At 50.1% G+C, this 27,881-nt stretch overlaps 1 protein-coding gene across 1 annotated transcript; it reads left to right on the forward strand.

The window, feature by feature from the left end:
- Positions 1-465: 465 nt before the first annotated feature.
- On the forward strand, positions 466-27,587 carry LOC311217972 (uncharacterized protein; the record flags this gene model as incomplete). Its single annotated transcript, XM_084300388.1, has 14 exons — positions 466-652; positions 6,814-6,888; positions 7,323-7,372; positions 8,012-8,065; positions 12,022-12,172; positions 15,641-15,723; positions 18,756-18,920; positions 19,046-19,324; positions 20,024-20,181; positions 22,482-22,690; positions 23,117-23,181; positions 23,736-23,900; positions 25,590-25,661; positions 27,173-27,587. 14 exons carry the CDS (start codon positions 466-468, stop codon positions 27,281-27,283), a joined length of 1,824 nt encoding a protein of 607 aa, XP_084156514.1. The 3' UTR covers positions 27,284-27,587.
- Between the last annotated feature and the right edge of the window lie 294 nt (positions 27,588-27,881).

A 27,881-nucleotide genomic window follows, 5' to 3' on the forward strand; every position in this document is an offset into this window, starting at 1 on the left:
GAGGTAGGACGAGCCCAGCGCCACGGCTGCCCCCCTCCCTCTCCTCCTCTTCCTCCTCCTCCACCTCCTCCTCCTCCTCCTTCTTCTTCTGCAGCACATGGGAAGCAAAAACTTTCTCTCCTCCTCCGCAGGGTGCCCCCGGCAGCCCCCCGCCGCCTCCCGGGCCGGACCCCGCGGCGGATCGCAGCTGGAGGATGCGGCTCTGCTCGGCTCCTGCGCTCCCATCCCCCGGGCGATGAGGAATGAGCCGTTTTGGGAGCATCCCCCGCCGCTTTGAGGGCTGGGGAGGAGCGGATTGAGACTTGGATCGGACCTGGCAGAGGGTCGCCGAAGGGATTTGTGCAGGAAAGGAGCTGTTTGCGGGGAAAAAAATATATATATATATATTAAAAAAAAAAAAAAAAAAATCAGATGCTGTAGCAACACCAGGGAGGCAGCGCTGCATTGCTTTGCTTCAGCCCCATCATGGGCACGGGCATGTGCTCGAGGAGGCAGAAGGGGCTCCTGCAGACCGGGTTTTGCCTGCTGGCCGTGGTGTGCTTAGGCTCGGGAGTTTTCCTGTACCATCACTTGCAGCAGAAGGTGAGGAGCGCTGAAGCCCTGGCCCAGAAATACAAGCAGCAGCAGGAAGCGCTGTCTGCCCAGCTCCAAGGTGAGTGACCGGCTGTGTGTGTGCCTTCCGAGCTTCCTTTGCTTCCCCCCCAGCCCAGTGACAGGCAGGGAGCATTTGTGGAGTGAGGTTGGACTTGTAAAGAGCTCTAGGAAGATGTCTCCTGTTTCTTTCCTCCCCTTGCTTTCTAGAGTTCCTCAGCCTGGAGTCTGAATTGCTGCACGCAGCAGCAAGGGGACGGCTGGGGTGGGGAGTTCAGCTGTGTCCTGCCGGATTCAGATCTCCCTACAGCTCCCCTTGGCTACATGGATCTAAACGTGAAGCAGTAAAAATACAGACAGGGCTTGCACAGGCTGCTGGAGCAGGCTCCAAGACCTGGCTGTGCTCTCTGGCCAGGTCCAGAAAGTGAATAAATAGGCAGGGGGCCCTCTAGTAAAGTTTGTTGTACTGTCTGTTACCTTTGTGAGAAAATAAACCCTTTTCTCAAGAGATCAGTCTGTGGCTCCTGCCAGCTCGTTTGGGGCTGATTGGAAGCTCGCTGCTTACAGCATCTTTAAAAAAAATAAAACCAGAGGAGGCAATGAGCGCTGGTTCCTGTGGCGAGAGCAGCTGGAAGGCACGCGTGGTGTGTGTGTGCCTCCCTCCCCTTTCTCCCCCCTTCATTTGTCCTGCTTACAGAGATGCCTGCCAGTGGGAGAGTGACGTTTTAGCCTATGGAGACATCCCAGCAGGGAAGGCTGAAGTCACGTTACGTTGTCCCACTGCTGAACTCTCTCTCCTGTGGACGGCTGAGACTTCCCCGTCTGCCCGAGCTGTGGTGCCAGCACCTCTCACTCCCCTTGGGCTCCGTTTGCTGAGCTTCCTGCAGAGCAGCTGGGGAGGAATTCGCTCCTTGGGAGCCCCTGGTTGTGTGTAGTGCTGGATGGGTTATTCTAAATGCCCACAGGATGAGTCTTCCGTGGACAAGATGCAGTTTGCATGTGGCTGGTGCAAGGTCAGGAGGCTGATTTAAGGCTTTTTCACAGAGCAGGCGGGATTAGATGGTGGTGCTTAAATCCAGAGCTCTTCCTCGGGCTGAAATCAAGCGTGGGGTGTCTGCTCTGGCCTCTGCTCACACAGTGATTTTGGTTCTGTGTTGCTGGGGATTTCTGCAGGTTTGTGGCTCAAGATGTGACTTCTGGGTTAAACCTTTTCAGGTGGCTTTGTGTGCAGTGTTGTGATGCGAACTGAACATGAGCTTGTGCTCAGGGCTCTGTATTTCCATCAGAATTGGGGAAGCAAAGTGCTGCACATGTTTGTCACTTGAGGAAACATGCTTTTAAAAAAACAGTGTTTTGAATTGATCCATCAAGCGTAAAGGTTTCCTGCTATTACCTTACATTTTGTTTCCTTTTCTTCTCACTGTCACGAGGCATTCAAACACCCACAGCTCCTGGTGTGCTGCACAGTCCCAGCCCCTGCAGTCCCCACCTGCATCCCGTGTTTGCGACGCCGAGACCAGCAGGGCAGAAGCCATCCCCCGTCCCCTCCTGGCATCGCTTGGAGAGGGGCTGCTTCAAGGAATGAGCCGACAGCCTCAGGGAACCCCGCTTCTGGGAACAGCAGGCTCCAGCCAACAGCTGAGACAGGCTCATAATATTTTTTTTTCCACCCAAATATGTTTGAGCAGCCACGCTGTGGCCTGTTGCTGGGGTTTCTAACCCTCCGCCAGCCCTCCCGTTCCTAAATACAGTCGTTGCCATGGATACCCTTTTTTATTTTCACAAGACACTTGTCCAACAGTTTTCAGAGGCGAAGCTTCTTTTAGGATTTGGGAGAGGCAGGCCCTAAATAGGGGCCGCCTCCGTGCAGCCGCATCCTGCACGCCCAGCCGTGGCCCTGCACAGCTGGCGGTGCTGGGTGCTGAGCAGGGAGCTGGGTGCCAGCACCCTGAGGCTCTCCTGCCCCGTGCTGGCTTGGAGTGAGACTTGAATTGCTGCTGGTCTGCGGTGTCCGATTCGTCTTCCCAGCCCTACAGAAGGAGGATGTGTTATGGGGTGGAATTCAGCGCTGTTTGTTTCCTCCTCCTCTTAGGCTCGAGCACCAGATGTGGTTAATGCTTCTGGCTGCCTCGAAATTCAGCTGGAAAGGGCAAAGTTTGGGCCGAGAGCGAGTGAAAGGGAAATCGAGCGGAGGAGGGAGTGTAGAGGGATGGCCAGAGCTGCCTTGAAACAGCAGCGCCTGTCCCACACGAACAGAGCTCGTCTTCTCTCTCAAAATAAGAGCAAAGCAGCTGCTGACCTTGCTGCAAGGTAAAACAAAATAAAAACATGCAAAGAGAGGTGCTGCCGGTGGTGTGTGACCCTCTCAGCCTCCTGGAGCTTGCTGCTGGCTGGCACCCATCCCACCGGGCAGCTTGGTGCCCCTCTCGTTGTGCTCCGGGTGGCATCGAGGAGGAATCTGCTGGGTTTTTCTGTCCCTGCACCCCTCGTGTTCCTGCACGGAGGTGTCTGAGACTGCGCGGAGCCTCCTTGCCAGACGCTGGGCTCTGCTTTAAGGGCTGGGATTTGGGATCTCGCTCGGCAGCAGGGCTGGTGCTGTGGGTTATTGGCTGTGATGTGGCTGGATGGGGGCTGGCAGGAGGGTTTCTCTGTAACAAGGAGAGCAGCTGAGAAGAAAGCTCTTTGCAGGTGATCAGCTGGGCCCGTCTGCAAGGCAGGAATCGCTCTCTTCCCGTCACGGATCTCCTAAACTCTCCCTGGCAGATGTTTATCTCCGTACAGCTGAGATAACAGTCCCTTCACCCTGCTTTCTGAGGTCTTGTAAAATGAGAACATGTCTGTGGAAAGCCTGGCCTGTTCTCCTCTCCCAAAGGCAAGGCACTGCAAGGGATTTCATTGTTCCAGCTCTGCATTTTTAGCTCACTTGGCAGCAGGTGACAGTGCTTTTGCGCTGACTGCTGGCTGGATTCCAGCCTGAATTTAGACACTGACCACCCTCCACTCCCTCTTGGAGCTGTGAATTGTTAAAGACTTCCTGGCTTCCTGTCTGCTCGAGCTGCAAGTGCCATTTTGGCCGGCTGGGCTGGGGCTGGATCCCACTGCAGAGGTGAGCGGGGAGACTGCCCTGCTGCTGAGCTGTGCAGAGCTGCACCCAGCTTCTCCAGGCTCTGCAGACCCAGAGAAATGGCAGAGGAGAGAATTTATTTTATTTTTTTACTTGCTGGAGGTTACTTCAGCTTATTCTATTTATGTATTTTTAAAAATATATATGTTAAAAAAATCCTCTGCTTTGTGGAGCTTGTGCTGTGCCTTCTGCTGTTGCAAACCTATTGCTGTAGGGGCTTTCCAGTGCTTTAGTCTTGCGTGTGCTGAGTGAGCACCTGGTAGCTTGGGGTTATCTGAGCAGCTTTCTGCCCAAAATAGTGATTTTCTGCCTGCTCCTGTGCGAGTGAGCCTCCCACCACGTCAGATACTTGTGCTCAGGTGCTCTGCTAGGTGAGACTGCAAGAAAGTGAGATGCTCTTAGCAAAAACACATGCCCTGAGCTCACAAGGCTTTGGGGCAGTGGCTGACGTGTTTCAGCTGACTGTTGTGTTGAAGGAGGCTTCTCAGCATGTGTCGAGAAAGCACTCAGAGTCTCTTATGTGCTTACCTGCTCGCACAGCGAGCTGGGCAGGGAAAGCCCTCGGGGTGATGCTGGGAAGTGCCTAAAAATAAAGCTGTCACTGGAGCAGACGCTTGGACAGCCGCAGCAGTGGGCTTGCTGCTTATCGCTGTGCTCAGCGAGGGAGGTGTCTTTCCAGGCTAGCCACAAATGAATATTTCTGCAGGGATGGTTTGGAGAAGGCCTCGCTTCAGAGGAAAGCATCAAGGAAGCGGCCCGGCCCAGGGGAAAGATCCTTACTGCTGGCATGTCTCTGGGTTAGGAAGGGAAGCCAGAAGGAAGGAGATAACGTGGCTGGAGGCTGGGAATTCCTGAGCAAGAGCACCACGCTTCCTGCCCCTTGAGGAAGGTGGAAGAGGGAATTGGGTGGCTCAGGGGAGATGATTTGGGTGTGAAAGTGTGCCTGGGGAACAGCTCCTCGCTCTGAGCTTGCCGTGCCGTGAGCCCAGGCTGGTAAAGCCTAAAAAATTGTCCTCGTACCTGCACTGTCTAAAAGCAGCATGCTCCAGGAGGAGCCAACTGTCTTGTACTGCCGAGGCTTGATTTCAGGCCAGGACGAGTCACGGCCTGGAAGCACCGAAGCTGCTCCTCGGGGGACAGTGGGATGCCGGGATATTTGGATTCAGTTCCCTTCTTGGAGCCAGGACCTTCAGTGTGTAGACTGCCAGCCTACCTGCAGGCTGAGGTAATGCTCCAGGGGGCTTGGGAAGCAGCTTAACTGCCACCAGCGAGACCCTTGGGGCTCAGCACTTTATGTCTGGCTTGAAATACCACCCCTTGTTCCCCTGATTTGCTCAGGCACTCAGTGGAGATGACTGTAAATATGAACAGATCTGCTGCTGGTAAACCAAAGCATGATGAAAATCCTAGGCTTGGACCCAGCTGGTGTCATGAGTTTGGCTTAAAAAAGGCAGAGGTAAACGAGCTGGAGGTTATTTTTCTGTGCAGAACAGACCCTTCCAGCAGGGATCCAACCCCCAGCCATCGAGAGTCTCCTGTAAAGCCACCAGGACAGCGCAGACCACGCACGACCCTCGCAGTGCTGCTGAGGATGAGCTGTTGGTAGGTGGTGGAGACGAGAGCTGTGTGACCTCTTACAGTCTGCGGCGGTCAAAACCACTCAAACCGTCCTACCTGCGGGCTCCTCGGAGGCTTTGAAGGAAGTGGTGGCGGAGCACAGGCTGGGAGAGGTGTGTCTGCGGGGTGATGTTGTGGGGTATTGCTTTCCAGCGTGCTTTATTCGATGCCAGGTTGGATTTGAGCAGCCGGCTCTCCTGTCACCGAGCCGTGCTCAGCCTCTGCGCCCTCCTCGCTCTGCCTGCAGGACTGCTCAAGGCTTGGCAGTAATTTAAAGTGCAGAAACACCAACTCGTGCTGACATCTGGGCTTCACTTCGCTTGCAGGGAGTCTGAAGGCTCAAAACCCACACGTGGTTATGCGATGTGACTGGCGCTGGGCTGCTGTTGATCAGTGAAAGCCGTGAGCTTCACCCCGCTGTTGCTCACCCACGGAGAAGGCGGCGGAGGAGATGGGTGGCTGGAATTCCCTGCCTGGGGAGAAACGGGTGGGGTGGCAAAAAGGTGCTGCTCTCGGGTGGTTTTTTCTTTTCCTTCAGGGGCTACGAAGGTGCCAGCTGTGCTTGTGGTAAGGCAAGGCAGGAGAGTCCTCATCAAAGTGAGGTTCTCGTACATCCCTTCCTCAGCGTCATGGTTCCTGTGTGGTGTGCAGGATAATTTAGGCAAATGCCTGACTTCTAAGATGCCAGGATCACCTCTGAGCACTTCTTTGTGCTTCTTTGAGAGCCACATCTGTGCCACTGTTGGTCAACTCTAAAACAGATATACGGGTGCTTTGTGGCACCGTGGGAACCTCAGTGCAGAGGGGCTGCAGGAGCTGCCTGCTTGCAGCTGGATGCTGGGACTCGGGGACAGCTCTCGGTTAGTGCTCAGGCGTCAGAGCAGATTAAAATCATCATCCGTCAGGAGGTTTCTCTGGCACTTCCATTTGTCATGTGGCTGCTGCACAAAGCAGCCTCGTCCCTCTCCCTGCTTGGCTCCCCTGCGCAGAGCACAGATGCTCTTTTGTGTGTAGAGGAGAGGGAGCTGCTGACTCGCTCTTCCTTAGTGGCCTTGAGGGCCTGTTAATGGTCAGGGATGGAGACGGGGGTGGAAGGGGAGAAAACATCTCTCCCACGTGCTGCTGATCCAGAGCAGAGAGCCTGGAAGGCTCTGGCTGTGCTGAGCCTGGAGGTGGGCTTGGCCTGTAGATGTGCAGCTCAGCCACTGGCCGTCAAATCCAGCTCACAGCCCAGGCTCCGAAGCAAAACCTGAGTGCAGAGACTCGCAGGATGAGGCTGGTGTTGGACTGGGAATCTGCTGCCAGCTGGGAGCAGACAAGGGCTGGACTGGTGGCTGGCCCTGAAGCTCTTATTGCTCAGGGTGTCAGATATGTGCGTGTGCTTCAGCACTGTTGGTTTGCTTGGCCTGGAATTTAGGTGAGAATAAATGGGAGGAAATGTCAGGGTTTATCTCATGCTCTGCCTCTCTCTGCTTCCCCAGTGGTGTACGAGCACAGATCCCGGCTGGAGCGATCCCTGCAGAAGGAGCGAGGGGAGCACAAGAAGACGAAGGAAGGTAAGTCTCTGGCGGAGCAGTGGCCGAACAACACTCCAGCAGTCCCGTGGGGAGATGCACACGTGGCACCCAGAGCCTTTTCTGTCATTTGTACAGTGTGTGGCTGTCTGGGAGGCAGGTTCTGTTCTTTTACATTCCTACAGATGTCTTCAGTCTAATCTGCAAGTGATAGCACCCATCCTGATGTGTCTGAGCACTTCGGAAGTGATAGCAATACCTAGCATTAGAATGCTTTTCCTTAGCAATAGTAACTTCTAAGTGATCTGAAGATGCTGAGCTCTATAAGGACTTCATAATATTGGCATCCCTACGCTCCCCAGTACTCAGACACTCCAGACTGCCACATCCTTTAAAGCTGATGTACAAGAGTAAATACACACAGGCAGGCCCTTGTAAATCCGAGGTCATTTAATTGTCTTCTCTTCCGTTTCTAGATTTTTTAGTGTATAAATTAGAAGCTCAGGAAGCTCTCAACAAGGAGAAGGTACGTACAGTTTATTCCTCAGAGTGTCTGTATTTTCCTGCGTGTTTGTAAGGATGGCCAAGACCTTTGTGGTACCACCACAGTCATGAGGCCAGGGCTGCTGTCTGGGCTGTATGAAAGACAGTGAGAACATTTGGTCCAAAAGCAACTTTGGCCGACTCTTATCTTGCAAGGCTGATCACGTGTGAAGATCTGCTTTATCTTAGGGATAGATCAGGTGTGAAGATCTGCTTCATCTTAAGGCTGTGTTGTGCCAGAGCTGTTCTGCTTGCTCTCTCCTGTGCGATAGCGCAGTGGAAGGGTTACAGCCCTTTGTGGAGTCACAAGGCTAGTTTTATTCCTTTCTCAGAGCATCTGTTGGTGAGATGCTGAGGGAGAGGAACAGCTTTTAGCTTGCTCATCTGTGGGTGAATGTCATCTTGTTACACGGAGGAACTCGTGGATGAATATCTGAATATTCTAACGGCTGGGCAGCTTGCGTGCAATTTGTACTCACTTGCTGGTAATACTTCATACCTTACTGAGTCTTCATCTTGCTGCTGATGCGGTGCCTGGGTGGGTGTTGATGTGTTTCACATGCCTTAGGCTTTTCTGGGACCTAATGGCACCATTAAATCTTTCTTTATTTTTTTTTTCCAGCAAGACTCTATGAACAGATATGGGGCCCTCAGTTCCCAGCACAAGATCCTGAAGGTAAGGTTTTGGTCTGATTTTGCTCACCATTTGCTACACGTTAGAGTGCTCCCTGGAAGGTAGCTCAGAGCTTTCACTTACCAGAGATGCCTGGGAGAGACCAAGGTCTTCCTGCAGCTAGTGCCAGCCCAGAGGGCTGTAGATCCATGGTCCCGTGGCGTTGATCCATGTTTCTTCCTGGCTGTTCAGATTTATGGGAGTTTTCCTATTTATTCTGTTGGGCTTTGTGTCAGATTACGGCCTCGGTGTATACCTCATTTCAATGGTAGCCTTTGTGCAGCTTATCACAGAGGAGTTTTGTTGCCCAGCGTGTTCTTTTGTGTTCCGTAGCATGAAAATGGGCCTCTTTGCTGCGTCCTGCCCTGCTGGGCTAGGAGAATGTACCTTAAGGCCAAGTGGGGTGGCTCACAGTGGCTTTAAAGCTTATCAAATGCTCTACCTGAACCATCTCACAATGCGAAAGTTGGGTTTCCTTAGCGCAGTGCAGCTGTGGTCTGTTGGTGGTGATGATTTCCTTAATGTTGTCTTGAGCTGGAGTGTTTCCAGCCAAGCAGTGATTTAGTTCTGGGACGTAGGGAGCGGGCTGGGATCCAGCAGCCCCGAGCACCACGGAGCAGAGCTGGACGTCCAGCTGCCTGCCTTTGGAGTCAAGCTCTGGGAGGACGGAAGCGCAGCTCCCTTGAGCATTATCCAGCCCTGGGAACACTCCTCAGCACTGACTTTTCCTCCTCGTAACAACTGCAGCCTGAGCAGCGTGCTCCGGTTTGCTTCTTGCCCAGGGACAGTGAGAGCACTTCATCCTGGCTCTCCTTCTCCTTCTGCCTTTTATTGGGAGGAATTTTTCATCTATTTTGTAACTGCATTTACAGCTGCTGAAAGACAGGCAAGCCCTTGGGACTGAAGTGTGGTGGATTAGAGCTTCCCCCTCCTGAAAACGCAGCACTCAGCTCTACTTGTAGCTAGCTATGGGGCTTAGAATAACGTTTGTTTCTGGAGCACGGGCAAAAAATGCTTCCCACTTGTTCTAGCTTCTTGACAAGGAAGAATGCTGCCAGCAACATCATTACTGAGGATGCAGAAGTGGGTGATTGACATGTAATGCTGAACAGAAACGATGAGCCCTGTTAAGCTGAAGGTCCCAAAGGTGACCAAAACTTCTGTGAATCCACCCCAGTGTTACCTGGCTTTGGTGTTCGTGGCCACTGGTGCTGTACCTGACAGCCTGGGTCGTGGTGTGACCCCACAGGACAGCTCTGTAGCCCACGGTTGCCTTCCTTTAGGTTCATTTTCTTCTGCTCACTGCCCTCGTTTGTCAACGTTTTGTTTTTCTGTGTGCAGTTGGAGATGAGGGGCTCTGCAGGGAACCACCATGCAGAGAAGGCATCATTTGGTGCTGGCTGGGGTTCGGGCTGCTGGGGGGTGTGTGTCAGCAGGAAACTCAGCTCCCTGCTGTGGGATCTGGGCTGTCCTCAGAGCTCTGAGGGTGCTGGGGCTGACCCTTGATCAAATCCCCTGTGCTGGTCTCTGCTGAGACTGCTGGTTTGCTGCCACTGCTGCTCTTTTCCACGTGGGCTCTCCTGATGCACCAGGTACCAAAGGAAAGCTTTCGGTTTTGCACTGCCTTTTTCTAGCTGCTTACAGAAGAAAGGGATCAAGCTTGCTTGACTCCTGAGCCGTTCTGATCTGTAGTGAAGCTCTCTGTGCCTGATTAACGTCTGCAACAGGCAGCCCAGTCTCAAGGGCTTGGCTTTGTCCAAAAATAGCGGCTGCAGCACTTGCCTGTGTCTGGATTCCTGCTGGGGCCAGACTTCATCTCCTTATAACTCCTTTCATCTTCTTGAGTGAAGATTGAGTATTTTTTTTTTTAGCACCTTTCTGTAGAACGCCTCCTGGCACTCACGGAACAGGCAGGCAGCTTTAAACAAAAGACTTCTTCACATGGGCTTCCTGAAACTGCGGGGACCTGGAAGCTTGCAGCGAGGTGTGCCCTTCCTTTGCTTGTGGGCGAGTCGGGACGCGGGGTTCCTGATTTCTCCCACATTAGCTGAGTTCTCCCAGTGCTGCAGCACTGGCATGGTGGGCAGGGTCCCAGCGATGCGTGACGGCAGTGTGCTGTCTGTATTCCCTCACCCCTCTGTGTTTGTGCATCATTTCCACCCCCCTCATGTGCAGCGTCCTGCAGTTTCTGCTTGGTTAAGCACAGCAGCATCTCTGAGGCAGGAGGGGAATGATGTGAGCCAGATGGGCAGCTCTGGACATGAGAGGTTCCTTGGGGCTTTGCTGGCTCGAGAATGCTCTGCTTCCACTTCTCTTAAATCATATTTTTTGAAAAAAAAAAATCAGGTAGCATATTCCGGGGCTCCTGTCCTGCAGCCACCACACAGCTCAGCATCTTTAGATCCTTCCTGAAGTTTTCAAGCCCCAGCCTCAGTAACTGGGTAGAAGTGAAGCTGCTCTGTGTGCTTCATGAGCTGGGCCAAGGCACTTCTCTGTTCAGCTTCCTGCTGCTGTCAGAGGAGGAGAGTTTGAGATTTTCCCCCCTTCTTCCTGACCATGAGCAGTCTGGGGACACACAGCTTGTGGCAGACAGAACATGGGCTGGAAATTAATTGACCTGAGCTGATGAGGACTTCAGATTCCTTGAGTTGCTCAGGGTTTCTTGTTAAAAACCAATTCTCGTGTGCTGATGCTGGTGGTTTCTCTGAGGTGGTCAGCATCCAAATGATTGGAGGGGTCTGGTTTCCCTGCGCTGCTTTTTGCCGGTGGCTCTGATGGAGCTGTAAGTACCCAAGGTCTCTGAAAGCCAGAGCAGGAATCTTTTTTTATTCTCTTTATTTTCCTTTCTGCTTCTGTGATCTGATTAACCCAACATCCTTGTCTCTTCTTTGTTCTCTCTCTGGGACCCCTTCATACTGAAAGTTTTTTCTTCCGTTGCGTGTATTTTTGGAGCACGGTTATTTCGCTTCTTTTAGCTAAGGATAATTGCTCTGGGGGAGAATGCCTGGGACACAGATACTTTGTTTTACTGGGGATAAATGCCAGCATCGATAGCATTTTTTTAGCATTTAAAGAAAAAAAGGGAAGAAAGACATTTGTTTTACAGGAAGGTTAATTGAAACTGCTGCCTGCGTCCTGAGGAGCTGCTGTGTGGAGGGGCCAGGGTTCACCTGGGAGCCAATCCATCTGCATAGCTAATTGGTGTTGACAAACTGAATGTGGAAGGGTCCCTGCGTTACCATGGGGACCAGAAAGGAGGTGAATTCTGGTTCAGTGGGTCTGAGCAAAGGGATGTCTCGGCGCGTTTTCTTCTCCAGCTCTGCGAGAGAGGAGGGGAGGAGATGGCGCGTTGCAAAGCTCTTACCTGATGGGTTCTGGCCTGCTTCAGATATGGTCTGGGGTCTGCTGGGTGTCCTGCTATCCAGGTTAAACCTTAGCCCTGCTTCAAGGTGAGCTACTTCTGCAGTGAGTCCCTGCACTGTGGGAACATTTATCCTTGCAGGTCCTTAAGCATCCGTCCTTAAGCATCTCAGGGACTCGGGGAAGTACCCAGGATTTGTGCTGTGTATCTCAGGCGTTTGGGTTGCTATCAGCTGAGATGAGAGCCTGAGTTGCTCTTACTGAGCTGAGTGCCGGGGAGGAGTAGGAGTGTTCTTGGCCGTGTCCCAGAGCCTCCATCTCTCTTTCAGGCAGGCATGGACTTGCTCACACACTTCTCTTACAGTTGAGTAGCTTCTCGGGAGATCTCCCATACTGCTTCACAATGCTTTGGCATTTTACATCACTCTCAAACCAAAGAACAATCTTTTTATCTGGAATTTTTAGCTGCCTTATTGGAGGAACTGAAGTCTCATCTGCCTCCCCAAGCAACTCATTAAACAGAGACACTTGAGTGGCACTTGACAACAGTTAATTTACTCCTCCCCTCCCTAATTGTACTGATTTCTTTTTGTATTCAGAACCAGCATGAAGATGTCAAGAAGCAGCTGCTTGACCTGCAGCTGCAGCACAACAGCTTGAAACTAGAACATCGTAAGACACTGGAGACCCACAACCAGAAGTACGCCCAGCTGCAGCAGGAGAAGGATAATGAAGTCACAAACTTGCAGGGTAAGTGTGATGGAGAGCCAAGAAAACACCAGGTAGAGGGCGGGTCATGAAGATCTGAGCTCAGGAGAGGACAGTGGCTGTTCTCCAGGCACTCCAAAAGGTCTGGAGAACTGTAGCAACACCTGTGTGTGACTGCAGGGATCTGGGGCTGTAACTGCACTGGCACAGGGACATAGAGGAGCAGAGATTCCTTTTTTTTTTTTTTTTTTTTTTTTTTTTTTTTTTTTATAGCCCCATGAGAGACTGTGTTACCTTGGATTTAACTGGTCTTTGAGTTTACTGGGGTTCAGAGACCCTGCACTGTTGTACTGCGTGGGCATCCCTGGCTTCTGTCAGCAGCAACAGCGTTTCTTGTGGTATTTTCCAAGCCTAATTTAATTTTGCTGACTGCTTTCACTGCAGCTGCTGCTTACCATATTTGTGTGGATTTGCAGAGCCAGGTGAGATGAAAACGTTGTGCCAAGTGCTGACCACATTCAGACTGAAACAGCCCATGTCCCAAGGAGGAGACACTCAAAATGGATGAGACACCCCAAAAGTAGGAGGTGTGAGGCTAAGGCAGAGGTGTGTGCCTGTAGTTCCACCATAGACTGGGCAGAAACAAGAGGTTTATCCACCAGATAATCCTGCCTTCCCCTGTCCTTTCTCTAGTGGGAAGGTGTAGCCAAGTTAGCAGAGAGATTTTCTGTGCAGAGAAATAACATCATGACATTTAGAGATCCCATCTATTTCAGCATATATTTTTCACTTCACTGTATGCATTTTTAAAAAAAAAAAAAAAAAGAAAGAAACCAATTTCTCTTCCTGAAACACCAGAATTCTGTAAATTCCAACACTTAAGCTTGGGGGAGAGTTAAACATACTTCTTGTAATTAATTGTGTAGGTCTATAAAATGCACTTAATATGCAAGTATTGCAGAGAATACCCAATCCATTTAATTCCTAAAGAGTTGCTTCTATTCAGTCTACTGCTTAATTAGATCATGTTTTTTTTTTAAGATTCACATCTGCTCTTACTTGAATCGGGTCTGGGAGAGTGACAGCTGCTGTCACTTTCTGTGGATGACCAGCAGAGCCCCAGTACCTGGGGAGTACTCACGGGTTAAAAAAAAGAACTTGAGCACAAGCAAGCAAAACCTAAACATCTGATTCAATCTCACTTCTTGAAATATGCAGCCACCAATGGAGTAAGAAAATTAATTCTGCCACAGGAAAGAATAATGATCAGAAAAGCAATCTGAAGAAGGAGGCTAGCCAGGAAGGTCAGCGTAAGGCTGAGATGCATTAATATTCTCTGTACACCTTCCCAGGCTGTTGCTCACTCGGTCTCATCTCTTTTCTGTGCTTGAAGCTCAAACTGGCTACTAAATCTTCCTTTAAGAGAAAGTGCTGGTAACCATGGCATACAAAAGAGCAAGACAGTCTTCTGAGAAGTGGCAGAGAGCTAGCAGCATTGCTAATGCCTTATTTTCTTTCTGTATGTTCCATTAGTGCTTTCTATATATAATGTGTCCTCAGGAGAGGTGCTGGAAGGTGTGCCTCCACCAGCAGGGACAGTGAAGAAGGAGAGGGTTCTGAACAGTCAGCATTGCTGCGGGATTAGTGCTGGGTTCAGTTGTGGAAAGGAAACCCTTGTCCCAGGGGTGCTGGAGGAGAGCAGAAGCCCACAGAAGTACGAAGGAGCAGGGTTTGGTGGCTCCTTGTCGCTTTACAGTTTGGGGGCAGCTCTCAGGTCGGGGACAAAGCCGTCTGGATGTGCATGGAGTGGGGACTGATGCTGCTGTACCACGCATCCCAGTGGCTGTGGTGCTGCTGAGGTGGTCGCACCCTGTTCCTCAAAATCCCTCCTTCTGGAAGTGGTTTTTGAATGCCAGTTAACAGGCTGTGAGTACATGCTCTTGCTAAGCCAGCTGAAGCTTCCTGATCTTGTTAACATGGGCCTTTTTAATCCTGTTTGCCTCTTTTCCCCCTCCTGCTGCGTTATGATCTATTTTCTCTTCTGCTTTGTAAGAATTGCAGTCTATTTGTGCTGCGTTTCACACCCCAGCACAGTCTGTCCTCTGCTGTTCCCCCACTCTCATTCCGCGCTTTCCATTTTTCCCTCACCGCACACTGGCACAGCCTGCTCTGAAGGCAGAAGGCTGGGTTTGAGCACTGCTGAACCTGTCTTACAGATAAAAGGGCCCTGTAGCTATAACTGAAGCTTTTCTCCTATTGATGCCATTGATTAAAAACCCCTGGCGATGCCACTTGGAGCAGAACTTCACACCTCTGCCATGCTGGTGGCAGAGGAGGGCCCTGCCTTGGCACGAGGGTTTTGATTTCCAGGTTCTGAAGACCTGGATGTGAGTGAGGCTCAGAGAAACTCTGCTTCTTCTGGACGTCTCTCCCCACTTGAGATGCCTCTGGTTCTCCTGAAGAGCTGCGGGGGTGTCTTTGCTGTGCTCAGAGGTCTGAGGAGTAGTGGTCCTGGAGCCTTCTGTGCTCCTTCTGATGTTAAATCTTTAACACAAGGGAATAACACAGTTTGCAACCTCGATAGCACTGTCCTGTCCCAGGGGCGGATGTTATAGAAAGACATACCCCTGTAATTAGAAATATCTACAAGCTTGAGCTGAAATCGTGCATGTGATTCAGCCTGCAGCCGAGTGACTGCTAGGGGAAAAAATCCCCTCCCTGTCACAGCAGATGCAGCAATTTCTGCTTGCAGAGAAACCCTAGTGCACGCAGTTAGTGGTATTTTAAGAGAGCTTCAGGCTCCAAAATAAGGCTGATATTTTTTGTGTCAGTCTTTCTTTTTATTTGGAGAACACATAGTTATCTACAAGGCACTGAAACGTAAGTTTGTGTCTTGTCATTGAAGCACTAAGTGTGCAGGGAGCTTGAAAGGAGCCCAGTCTGGGAGCTGCAAGGCACAGGCTTGCTGCTTAATAACATGGGAATAAACATCCCTGAGGACCGAGTTGTTCTATGCTTGCTTTTTGTTTGCTGTGTGTTCTTATTTGTACCATCCTTTCAAGAAGCTGCTTCTCCGTGCAGCTGGGGGGAAGCTGGGTTGAATCTGGTGCATTCAGGAGCCCTGCAGAGCTCTCCTCGTGTCTCTCAGCCCCCAGGTTCCTGAAGCGGGGGCACTGACTGCTGCTTTCCCTGCTCTCCAGCTGCAACGGATAAGGGAAATGAAGAAATAAATCAAATTATTTTGAAAGCGAGCACAGCAAGAGCCTGCCCCTGCTAGAAACAGTTAGCAGAGTCGCTCTGGAGAGGAGCAAGTTCCTTGGGTGGGGAGAAGAGATGGGAGGAACAGTAATTTGGGTCTGGTAGGTCTGTTTGGCTAGCTCCTAGCTAGTGCTTCACTCTAGTTCCTGAGCTTGGAGAGAGATGTGTGAGGTTTCAGAAGAATTAATGGTAAGGACAGACACTGCACTTGCAGAAGTAGCTCTCTTAAGTGAATTTGTTCTTCTCTTGCAGATACAGTCTTTAAACTCAGAGAAGAGAGCAAGCTTCTTCGCAAGGCCCACCAGGAAGTTCACTCTCAGCTCCTTAATGCCCAGGTAATCCACAAAGGGATGCTTGGGGCCACGTGGGACAACCTTTCGTTGGGGCCTGGGTGCACTATGAAATGCTCCCCTCCCTAAATAATAAGTCTGGTTAGTAACTGCATTCCTGCACGGTGAGATGCCTAAAATAGTGCTGGTGGAAGCAATGGAGAGGCTTTCTGGATACATTTTCCAACCTGGAATCTGTCCCAATAGCTGGAAGCGCAGATGAACCACTGGGACTCGTGTAGCTTAAGTGAGCTTGAACCAGCTTCTTCCCACCTCTGGACACCTCCTGTCAGTTACCTGCATCTCAAATGCTTCTACCAGAAGTGATTATGAATTGCCTCTGTGTATGCCTATAAAATTAATTGCAGAGTGAACCAGCAATGCAGAGGTGCCTTGCCTAGTTTGCTGGGAATACAAATAAGTGCTCGGCAACCTTGGAAGAAAGGTCCCCTTCTGTCTCTTTTTGAAGCATTACTGGAGGTAGACCTTGGAAAGATTCAGAAAGATCTTTGCAAACAAGAAGTCAGTGTTCAGTAACGAAGGTGCTGGAGGGAGGCTTTGAATCTGGAGGCCAGGTCCGAGATGCAAGCAGGGTTGGCTCAAGGCCAGAGAGACAGCAGAGCATGAAGTCTTGTTGGTATGGCATTGTGCTCGTGCTCTGCAGGTGCTGTAAGCCTCCCCAGCACGCTGCAGTCCTCCCATCACCGAGTGCTGCTCACCCAGCTCGAAGGGGGAGCTGCCAGGTGACCTGGAAGAGGAGAGAAAGTCTGCTGGAAGAAGTAGAAGGGAGGGATTTAGGGTCTCCACAGCTTCTTTCTGGCTCTTGTACTGAGTCAACACGCAAGCAGCTTTGTGAATGTGCTTTGTTAGGAGTTGCACTGCAGTCTGGATTAGCCTTGCCTGGTGATTAACAGCCTCCTGGTAAGTGCTCCCTTGGATCATAGGATGAGCTTGAAGCAAGGAGCTACTTGGGGTTGGTGCTGTTGACAGCTTATTCTTCTGAACTGGAGGCTGCATTTCTGCTGGAAGCATAGGGGTGGTGGCTCTTGATTTCTACAAGTTTACTCTTGAGTCCTGCCCTGAGCTGCCCTGCAGAAACGCAGGGAGTGGGTGGCTCCAGAGCACTGCAGGTAGCTGCTTGTTCCAGCCAGGATCCCAGGTCCCTGACACCACATGCAGCTGCTGTTTGACAGCTCTTTGGCTCACGTCGGTGTGGTTTGAGGGGACTCAAGTGGACTCTTGGTGTTTCTGACTTCCCTGCCTTCCGAACTGGGACCTGCCGCTGAGCTGTTCTCATCTGTTCCTCCTCCACAAGGCCACAGCAGGCTGGTGGGGTTCTCCACATGGACACCTGCAGTGTGCTTGCTGGAAAGCGGAGACCTTGGGTCTCCCTAGGGGTGAATCCAGCAAGCCCTTACCAGCAACTGAAGAAGCATCAGGCCATCACAAGCTTCTCCAGGGCTACTGGCAGGCCAATATTGCAGTGCAGCCTCTATCGCAGTGCGGCTCAGCCTCCACCTGTAGACCTCCTGAGCAAACTTCCAGAGTAGCTGTGAGTTTTACTGCTTGGCAGCTCGTTCCCAAGAAACACTGAGAGCTGGGCAGCCCCCAGCAGGCAGGGCTCGGGCTGGGATCAGAAGGTCCCAGCTCTGCTTTTGTCCTGCTGGGTCAATGCAGGGTGCGTTTGCGTTGGGCACAGCAGGTAGGAGCTTTTCGAGAAAGTTGGCTGGAGACAGTTAATGCTGCTGAGCTGAGCACTTGCAGATTGAACACCACAGGGGCACCAGTTTAGAGGAGTAACTTGCGTCCTAGATGTCGCGTTCACTTTTCAGAGATGCTGATGAGTTCCCCGAGCCTTATAGCCAGGTGACTGAGCCCACAGTGGCTGTCACAGCAGCTGCTCTGCAAGGTAAAACGAGGGAAGAACAGAGCCCTGTGTGCACAGCTTGCTATCACAGGGTGCCAGCAGCGTGCGGGCACCTGTGTGTGCGCTGCCTCCCCTCTGGGCAGCCCACCTGCACAGCCTCTCCACGGGCACAAGGTTTGCTTCCATCTGTCTCCTTCTGGCTGGAAGCAATCCCCTGCTAGGGCTACGTCCCACGAACGGCTCTTGGCTTCCTTTTCCTTTCCTCGTTCTTTTTTTATTTTAGCTCTGCTGAGTTGTTTTGTTGGCTTTTTGTTTTGTTTTAATGTTTGTTTTAAGGTCAAATTTCAGGGGGAAGAACTGAAATCAACAAAGCCTGCTCAGGAATTAATTTCCTGCTAAACTTTCCTTGCTGCTTGGAAGCTTTCCTGCTCTGCCCAGTCCCCACTCTGGTCCATTTCCAGGTACCTTGGCAAGCACATGAAAAGCTCTCTCCCCTCACTTCCCTATAAATAATGGGGGTAGGAGCGGGGAGCTTTTCCTGGATAGCTTTCTCAAGCTCTCCTTTTCAGGGTTGGATCTGGAAGAAAAAAGCTGCAGTAGAAAGAAAAGAGTTACATTTGTTTAACAGTCCGGGAGAATCGATTTTTCATTTGTCTTGCAAAGTAAATTGAATTGTCAGGTGGAATTATGCCAATTATTGTCAGCCCCTCTGAGATGAAAACATCTTTCTCCTGTGGAGGCATTTCTCTATAGTTGCTAACCTGAATGTACATGAGAGGCAGAGGAGGAGAAGGAGACACACCTACAAGAGCCAGGACAGGATTTTTGTGGAAAAGCAGGGGTTATATTAACAGCTCGTGCAGTAAATAGCATTGCTCAGAGTACTGGTGTCGTGGGTCAGTGTTTCCAAGGTGAAAGTATGCAGTGAAATAGGATGCAAGACTGGCAAAGAGACAATACAAAATATCTGTAAAATCTGGAGGGAAAGCTCAAGACTAGCCTCGACTTGTGATTAATGGTTGGGGATTATCTCCAGCTGTATGTATATGGCTTCTTTTTTTAGGGGTGTATCTGTGCTGTGCAACTGGTCGTGAGCATGGCTGTTCTTAGCAAGGAGTTGTTCAACCCTGTTATCACGCGAGGTTTTTCTGTACCTCTTTTGTTCCCTCAGACCCAGATGGAAGAGTTCAGGCAGCTCAAGGAAGCTCTGCAGAAGATGCCAAGCTTCAAAGGAGGAGGAGGAGGAGGAGGAAAGGGGCAGCAGCAGCAGCTCCAGGTGCTGAAGGAGCAGCCCCTGGGGCCAGGCAGCAGCCAGCTGCAGCTCATGAGGCAGAAGGTGTGGTACTCCTGAGTAGCTGGGAGGTTTTCCAGGGCTTCTGGGGGTTTTCAGCCCTGGACTTTGAACCTGAGGGAGTGCAGTCTATTCCTCTGATGCTCACTCTTTGCCTTTCTTCCCTGCAGGCTTTTCCAGTCAATCTGGAGAATCGCCCGGCTGGGAGCCTGCTGGCATCGCAGGTCTCTGGGCTGCGGAAGCAGGCAGATGGTCCTCTGCTGCCGGGCCAGGGCTCCTACAGCAACAACGGCCCCAGGTCACAGGGGAGCGTGCTCGTTACCCACCCGGCCCCTCTGCAAGATGCCAATTTGCCACCGGAGGCTGTGCCAGCCTGGCCAGCAGGACACGGGGACAGCCACGTCATCCGATTCACCCGGACTGTGAACAGCCTCCCAAACGGGAACCCAGTAAGTTCTGCAGAGCTGGTGCTTCTTGTCTCCCTGAGAGCACGCACCATGTGCTGGGCACTAGGAGGATCTGCTGAATCTGTCTCACTTCAGAAGTCTATATTTAAAAAAATAAAAAATAAAAAAATTTACTCATTCCTCTTGAAAAAGGAAGCCAGTTCACTAGGGACTGGGTTTGCCTTTTGCATTAACCTTGTTAATTTCCTGCAGTCTGCGCTAAAATAAGAAATTCTCATCTTATTTCAGGATTGTGAACAGCAGTGAGAATACTTGGAAGCTGCTGTGCATATTGTGAGCTTGTTCTAGTGAGCACAGTGAGGAACAATAACTGCCAAAATGGCAATCATCTAAGTATAGTTAGCTACAAATGCAATTACTATTATTATTGCAATGTGTTTCTTTGTTTAAGAGTTTGTGGTGCTCCTTTTTCTCTTGGAGATCAAGCTACCTGAGATGAGACATGCCTGGATCCCATAGGATCCAAATCACTTCTTCTTGGCTGCATGGAAGCAGAGTGACCTCTCGTACTGCAGGCTGGCTGGACAGGGCTGTGGATTTATTCTGGAGCATTCTGAGTCTGTAGTTCCTTGACAAAAGATTTCTGGCCCCTGAGTGTCAAATGCAAGAGAGGTCTGCAAGAGTATGATAAGATCAGGAGCTCGTGTGTATCCTGAGCACATCTGTGTGTCCTCCCTGCAGGATGTAAAGATGGTGATGCGCATTCACGTGAACAGCCACGAGGAAGGCCAGGCTCCTGCATTGTCACTGTCTGATTTGAAGCAACCCTCTGCAGCAGAGAAGCCCAAGGTGCCAGACAACCACCACTCAACAGGGAGCAAACAAGTGCAAATGCAAAGGTTGGTGATGCAAAGCTCCCCTCTACTCTGCCCTCAGGATCAGAGGTACCACATAGCCTAATCTCTGGTCTTGCTCCTTTTGTGTTTCTTGTGGTTTCTACTTGGAAAACAATTGAAGAAAGCGTTATTTATTTATCCCTTCGCCATCTACTTGTAACTGCACGCTGCTGCAGGCATCCATCTCAGCCCGAAACCAGAAGATTGGTCATGCTGCAGGCACTGCTGCGTGAATGCAGACATGTGGGTGCTGGGCTGGCAAGAGAGGAGCAAGGATTGCAAGGATTCTGTGCTGTTGGAGCACCCTCTGTAGTGTGCCTTTGTACTTGAGCTGCTTGTTAAAGGGATTGCATGGGGAGGAGGGAAAAGAATTACTGCTGGGTGAGATTGGGTCAGTGTGTGTTTCCCACTAGCTGGAGTGGAGGGTGGAAGCCATTCATCTTCAGCACCAGGGTGGCTAAGGAATTCCTTCCCTTCCTCTAAGTAAGAGTGATTAAGTTGTGTTTTAGAGCCATAATTTGCTCATTTTGAGCTTGGAAAGAGCATTCACAGGAGGGTGTGATGGGTTCCTGCAGGTAACAGGGTTGGTGATTATTGCAGTGTGGTATTTGTATTGCTGTGGTACCTGGGGGTCTAGGCAAGGACCAGGATCCTGTTGTACTGGATGCTGCACAAGAGGAACTGTTTTGTGTCTTAGCAGCACTCACAGAAGACAAGTCTGCTGTGCAAAAGGAAGAAAATGTCTTTCTGAGGCTGTAATTCATCAAATTCTGGCCAGAATCCAAAAACTGACTCAGAAAATAGTGCTTCCTTATTTAACTTATTTATCATCTGTGTGTGTCCAGGTCAGATCTGTGCAGTTTACTGGAGAGGAAAAAAAAATTAATTCCTGCTTTATTTGTAAAAGAGACTTTGGGATCTCATTCCAAACTATCCATCAGCTAGATTCTATTAATGCATTTTCTTTACCCTGTTTGTTGTTCACTTAACCTGCAATCTTTTCAGGTCAGAGATTGTGCTCTGCATGTTTTTTTTCAAAGGGTAGTATCCTCCCCATGCTGCTTCAGTAGGAAACATCCTCTGTGAAACCCAAAATGCAAATACTGGCCTTGTTTTGGCAAATGACTTCCCAAGGACAGAGACCATGCTTTTCCTGTCCTGGATCTATCATCAAGAAACTATTGAGCAGTTGAAGGCTGTCGTTTACATTGGGTGGTGGTTGTGATGTGAGTGCAAAACCCAGCTTTCTCGGGAGGTGCCCATGGTAAGAACAACACCAGACTGCAGAAGAGGCCGTGCGTCCCGTGCCAAGAGCTGTTGCACAAGGTGGCTGAGACCAGCAGATTCCAGATGGGAATTGTTGGGCTCGATGGCCAGTTCGCATGGTGATGGCTTTGTAATGGGAAATCTGAGCTAAAGGCTGGGCTGTGGTTTTTCTTACTTGCAAGTTTGTGTGGTAGTAATATGCTGGCTTCAAAACACTGCTAAAGCTGGGGCCACTTAAGAGCCTGAGGCAGGGAGAAGCACTGTGTTGTGGTGGAATTACAGCTAACCTCACCAAATAAAGAAAGAAAATACTTTACTTTTCCCATGTTCACCTTAAAAACAAACAAGCAAAAAAAAAAAAACAACCACCACCACCAAAACCATATGCCAATGCTTCATTTCAATTATTTGTCCCTGTTCTGTTTGTACAAGGGAGAGACACAGGCTGTTTGAGCGTTTTATAAAGAGACCTTGATTAAAGCACCTATCCTAGCTGCAAATCTTCATAAAGAGCTTGTAACTTTAAAGAGCACCAGACAATGGAAATCAGCACTTCTGTATTGCAGCTCTTCTATTTATTTTGAAATATATACTTTTTCCCCTCATAAGTCAAAACCCTGCAGTTTTACTTTAGCAGCACTTTTCATTTTAAACGACGTTGGAACATAGAGGAGTTCTGGTTTGGGTATTTTTGAAGAAACTGAGATTTATGTATTTGGGTGTGTGTGAGGCTTGAGTAAGCATCAATTTTGAGTTGGAGTTTATTGCTATGTGGATGTTACCGTATCAGCTAAATAAGATCAAGGCAGTTCTACAAATTGTGTTTATAAAGCATGATTTATGTGGCACATGTTCTGTTTCACGTAGCTGCTGGTAACTAATGCAATTGCTATTTTGAGAAAAAAAATGAATCAAGACAAACTTGTGCATGCATTGTAGGTTGGTTTTCTGCTTGGCGTTACGAAATGGTGTTTTGAAAGTTCTCTTGCATGTGCTGAGTCAGGAGGTGCCTGTTTTGTTTTGTGCTGTTGCTGCAGCTGGAAGGACATAGTCAACAAAGTCAATGCCCAGATGGATGGCGCCCAAGTGCACAGTTACCCTGAGAGCCTTCACCTCGACCCCAGGCCTGGGCAAGAGACTCAGAAGGGCAGCTCGCAGCCACCGGGTCAGAAGAGAGTAGCAGAGCATCAAACAGCTGACCGGGGAAGCGAGAAGGAGAAGACAGATAATGAAGAGCTAGAAATGGGTATGCTTTCCCTAATTCCATGCTGTACAGCACTATTTTATAGCAGGGTCCCTCCAGACCACTGTTCTGACAAGACAATCAGCCTTCTAAAGGAATTGGTTTAATGCTGGTAGTGGGTTTTCTAGTTTAGTTAATTGGCTCTGTCAAAAAGACACTGATGCCAATCCTGCGTGTTGCTAGGTGGAGGCAGTGACCATCAGGTGGCTTTCCATGCAACTAACTGATGGCTGTGGGCTTGAATGCAGGAGAACAGGGAAGGTGGGAGCTGGGGCTGCTCTAAGGATCCCCTCTGAAATGCTGACTTGCATCCTATAGGCATTGTAAAGATGACCAGATTAGAGTTTTTTTGTGAGCTCCCTTTTTGTGAGTGGGTTTATTTGTTTTTAATCCAGAGACGACTCTAATAATTGTATCCCTTCCTCGCAGATGCAGGAATGATTGAGAGGGAGAACTTGCATTCTCAGAAGGAGACTGTTGTCCAGGAGCCCATGGTAAGAAATGCAGCTGTGCTGTCATCAGGACACAGCCCTTCCTATAAATAAGAACCCAGTAATCTCATTTAAGTAGATGCTTTCCCAGAAATGTACAACTGTAATGTACAACTCCAATTTCCTTTCTGGTTCTGGGGGGATTCAGATGGACAGTGAAAACTGAGGTTTTTTGGTTTTAGAGCCATGAGTGTGCTTGGTGAGATGGATGACTGGAGAATTGCTATGAAGCCAGTGCTGTCTGTCTGCTTGGATGTTGAGACAATTCTTCATCTCAATTTTCCTATTAAAAAAAAAAAAAAAGAAAAAAAAAGCTAGAAATAGAGGATGGGAAAAGATGGGAATGCTGCTAAGAGTAATCAGTGGTCTGTTAAGGGGGGACAATACTCCTGTGCTCTTACTGGTGTAGTGCCAGTCCTTCCTCCTGAGATCTGTGTCCCTTCTGGGTGACAGCCTTTCCCAGCTCCTTGGCTTGCTGCTGCTGATGGGTTCATGTTGGCCTCTGCCTCCCGAGTGGATATCTTCTCTGGTACTCACACGAGGCTTTTCTTGTCCAGATGCCGGATGATGCTGCAGATCCTGCCCAGGATCCCAATAACCAAGGTGAGGATGAGTTTGAGGAGGCTGAACTGGAGAGACCTGACTTTGAAGAGAAGGTGGGAGGTTTGGAGAAGTTCAAGGAACCCAGCGTGAAAGAAGAGTCTAAGGAGAAGCCACCGAAGGTGACTGACAGCCAGCAGGGACCCAGGGAGAGATTCCTGGCTGTGGATGGGGCGAGTCGGGGGAGGCAGAGAGCTTAAGGGCTCAAAGGAAAGCAGCACGTTCCTGCACGGATCCATAATGCTGCTGCCAGGATGTGGCAGGCAGGAGAAACCTCTCTGAAAATCAGCAGGTCAGTACCAGAGCTAGTTCTGGCTCTGTCCCCTCAGCTTCTTGAAGTGAGTACAAGTATTTGGAGCACCTACGTGGCTGGAGAGACATGGAACAGGAGATGTCTCACTACATGGCTATTACTGTAGCTGTATGCTCTTTTTTAACACTTCAGGTATTAAAAGTAGAGACAACAGCAGGGGCCTATGCTTGGGGTCTGCTCAGAGCAGCCCTTGCTGTTTGTGGGCAAACAGCAGACTCCTGACAGCAGTGACAGGGTGCAGAAGCTCTGCTTTCTTGTTCGCCTGCTTGCAGGTGACAGCCATTTATTTTGCAAAGTGTTGCTTGCTGTCTGAAGCCAAGCTCTGCATCAGGGAAATATCAGTTTGTTTTGACATGCACCCGAGTGTTGCTTGGTTTAAAAAGGAGCATTTTATCTGTCAGGCTTTAAAGTCATGATCAGTGGTGAGGTTAAAAAAAAACAAATCCAGGCCAATTTAGTCAAGCAAGGAGGATATCTTTCAGATGGGGCCGTGCTGCATTCCCTAAAGCTCAACCATAAATAAATTGTGGATACCTAATGAGTTGTATAAGGAGAAGTGTTGGTGAGAACCTGTGTTAACAAGTACCACTTCCCTGAAAATGTTTGTTTTACCAGCTTGGGCAACTTCTCCCTGCTATCTGGGCCAGACCATGCAGGGGGCACGCCTTACAGTAATGTCTGAAGCCCACTTTGGGAAGAGGTGGTGGAACAAATGTTCCTGTCCTTCTGCTTTCCTCGCTTCCCTTTTCTCTGGGCTGGTTTACACCGAGCTCCTCCTCACTTTTTAATGCATCCAGGTTCAGTGCAGTGCGAGCCTGCTTGTCCTGTGGGGACTGGGCACAGACCACGTTTGTACCAGCAGTGCTGAGTCAGGTTGAGCTTCTCCCAGATGCAAAGGCAAACGCTGCCAGTTCATCTCATTCCTCTCCAGGGCTCGAGGTTGTGGTTCTAAGAGCAGAGTAGGTCAGGGTAGAACAGCTGGCTTGTTGTGAAGGAGTTGTCTGAGAAAGCAGATGTCCGGCTTAACTGTATTTGCTGGAAGATGGAAGGCAAGCAGCCCTGTTGGAGTGTCTGTAAATCAGCCTTGTCTGAGTACCCAGACCCTTCTGTGAGCTGTAAATTATTTAAAGCGTTAATATTTCAATCCTCACCAGTGAGAGAGGCTCTAAAAATATCCCTGCTAGTTTGTTCTGTTTTGTCTTCAAATTTGGTGGCGGGACGTAGCGAGGGGAGCACAAAGACCTCGAGCTGGGCTGCTGCAGAAGCCGTGCAGGACGTGCGTGGCTGCCTGCAGCCTGGGACCTGATGCAACTGCTGCATGTGTGAGGGTGGGGAAGGTACAAATGGAGCTGGGGTTGTTTCACTGCCTCTCTGCTGCCCTGATTCCTGAGCCCAACGTTTTCCAGACCTGGGGCTGCAATGCCAGAGGGTTTATTCCCCGCAGGGGCTGGAAATGGATCGGGGCAGTGCTCAGTGTCCAACGTTGTGTATCTTTCAGGATGCTGGCAGACCTGCCAAGCCCAGGGAGGACCCGATGGATGACTATCAAGAAGATCAGGAGCAAGAAATTGTACGACACCAAGGTTCCTCTTCTTTCCCTCTTTGGTGTGATTGTTACCTGGGTCTGTTGGGATTCAGGAGCTGAGCGTGGCTCGGCTTTTAGGAAACCAGATGCGAGCACTGCCTTCAGTTTTGTCTCTGCTCAGTGAGGGATTATTCATGTGGTAAGAAGTTTTCCAGGAGCCCTGTCATCTGCTGCTGCAGGTCCAAGCTTCCTCTCTGGGGAAGAGCTGGGGAGAACTGCCCTGTGCTCCCAGCAGGGTCACAGGGTTACAGGCAGGAGGCTGAACGAGAGCTTGGGTGGCAGAAGAATGAGAGGGGGCTCCTGGGGAACTGCTGTATTGGTAACCATTGCTGTCATCAGTAGGATGGGAGATGCTTCCAGTGGAGAGGTTTGGTCCTGGCTAAAAGACGGACAAAGCTTTTAAAATCTGAACTGGGAGAGAGATCCATAAAGAATTGAACTTTTATTTTTTGAAGGGTGGAAGTAGGAGAGTGGTTTTTTTCTTTCCTCATGTGTAAATCTGTAGCTGAGATGAACTCAGAGTTTCGTGGCAGCTGCTCGGGGATGTGTTCTCCATTGGAGGCGGTCTCCGTGACAGGGAGCTGAGTGAATGGAGACACGACAGCCTTCCGTGCAGCCCCCAGAGCCAGCTGAGTGTTGCCAGCTACCTTACGGTAACATTTAAGTGGGACGTTTGGTTCACCAGCCTTGAAAGTACACGATTTTTTGTGACTAGAATGCAAAGGAGACGGGGAAAAAGTATTTGTGTAGGTGCTGCTGAGCACCATTTCTAGATGAGGTGCACAGGGGGAAACATTTGTTCCATGTTTTATTTGAGAGCCGGGCATCTGTGAAAGGGGCATTGTGTGAGCCTCAGGAGGGGTCACTGCTTCCTCCTGGCTCACCTGGATGGAAATGAAGGATTCTCTGCAGTCTTGTTAAGAGCATTGAGTTGTATTCATCCTCTTCTTGTCCTTTGTGAGTGGCTGCTGCTGGCATTTTCTGCAGTTTCAGCACGCTTGCTGATGAATTAAGGGTTTGGACTGCCTGCTGGAAGTGAGGATTAAAAAAAAGGTAATGGGTGGGGAGGAGAAAAGCAAAGCTGATGTCAGGAGCTCTCCTTGCCCTGTGTAAGAACCTGGCTTGTACACTCTCTAGTTGGACACCAAGGTGCCAGCAGATGCTGTGCTGGCTGCTGCACGTCCTGGCTGGGACTGTTACAGCAGTTCGGATGTGGTGGAGGTCGAATATCCTCTCATGTAACAGTGGCAACAGGCTGAGATGTTAAAGCGCATGAAACGTGGGCTTCTCAACTCTGCTTCTTGGCAAAGTGAACTGCCAATGTCAGCGACAGGTCCCTGGCAGAGCTGCACTCCTCCCTGCCCCTGGGTTCCCCAAGCTGGGCTGGTTGGGTAGATCTGCTCTGTGCAGGAGCAGCATGGTGCTGAGCGTTAGGGTCTCCTTTTCCAGCTGGGCCCTGCTGATTTTTACTTCCTGGCTGTTCCCTCTGCACCCAGGAGGATCACGGCGGTGAGGTGGATGACAACGACGACCTGGAACTGGTGCAAGAGCGGAAAGAGCACGCGGGCATCCGGGGAGCTGACGGCAAGAAGGATGACTACTACTGAGAGATGCTGAAGGAAGAGGGATGCGCTAGGAGTGAGGGGACAAGAACTCCTCCCAGGAACTGGCTCCTGGACTAAGCAGAGCCCGGAACAAAGGCAGGAGGAGACGGCTGCCTTGGCAGGCACCGAGCAAGGTGCTTGCAGGTGTGCGTTGCATCTACGTGCGTGGGGCCACTCCTGCTTCTCTGGCCGATAGCATGGAAGTGCTCTCAGACTGTAGGAATGATTTTATCCTGCTGCTTCTTTTAGAAGCATGTGTTGATTTATTAAGTTCTTCAGCCTCTTGTTTTCCCCATCCCCTCTCTAACTGGAGAATGTTGTTGTTTTTTTTCTTTTTCTTTTTCTTTTTTTTTTTTTTTTTTTTTTTTTTTACTGCCTGGGCAGGGGGAGGGATGCAGGACTATAAAAGGGTGCCTGAGCTGGTCCCTGGACTTACTTGACTGGTTGCTAATACAAAGGAATCTGTCTTCATAAAAGATTTTGCTCAGTAGTGTTTCTTTAAAACGTCTTTTGCTCCCTGTCAGAGCAGGGTGGTGAGGGAGGTAGCCTGCTTGTTGTTTGGAGCCATCACCCTTGCATTGCTAACAGTGAGTACCAGTAG

Source organism: Netta rufina (genome assembly GCF_964035555.1).
Source record: "Netta rufina genome assembly, chromosome: 22".
Taxonomy (NCBI): Eukaryota; Metazoa; Chordata; class Aves; order Anseriformes; family Anatidae; genus Netta; species Netta rufina.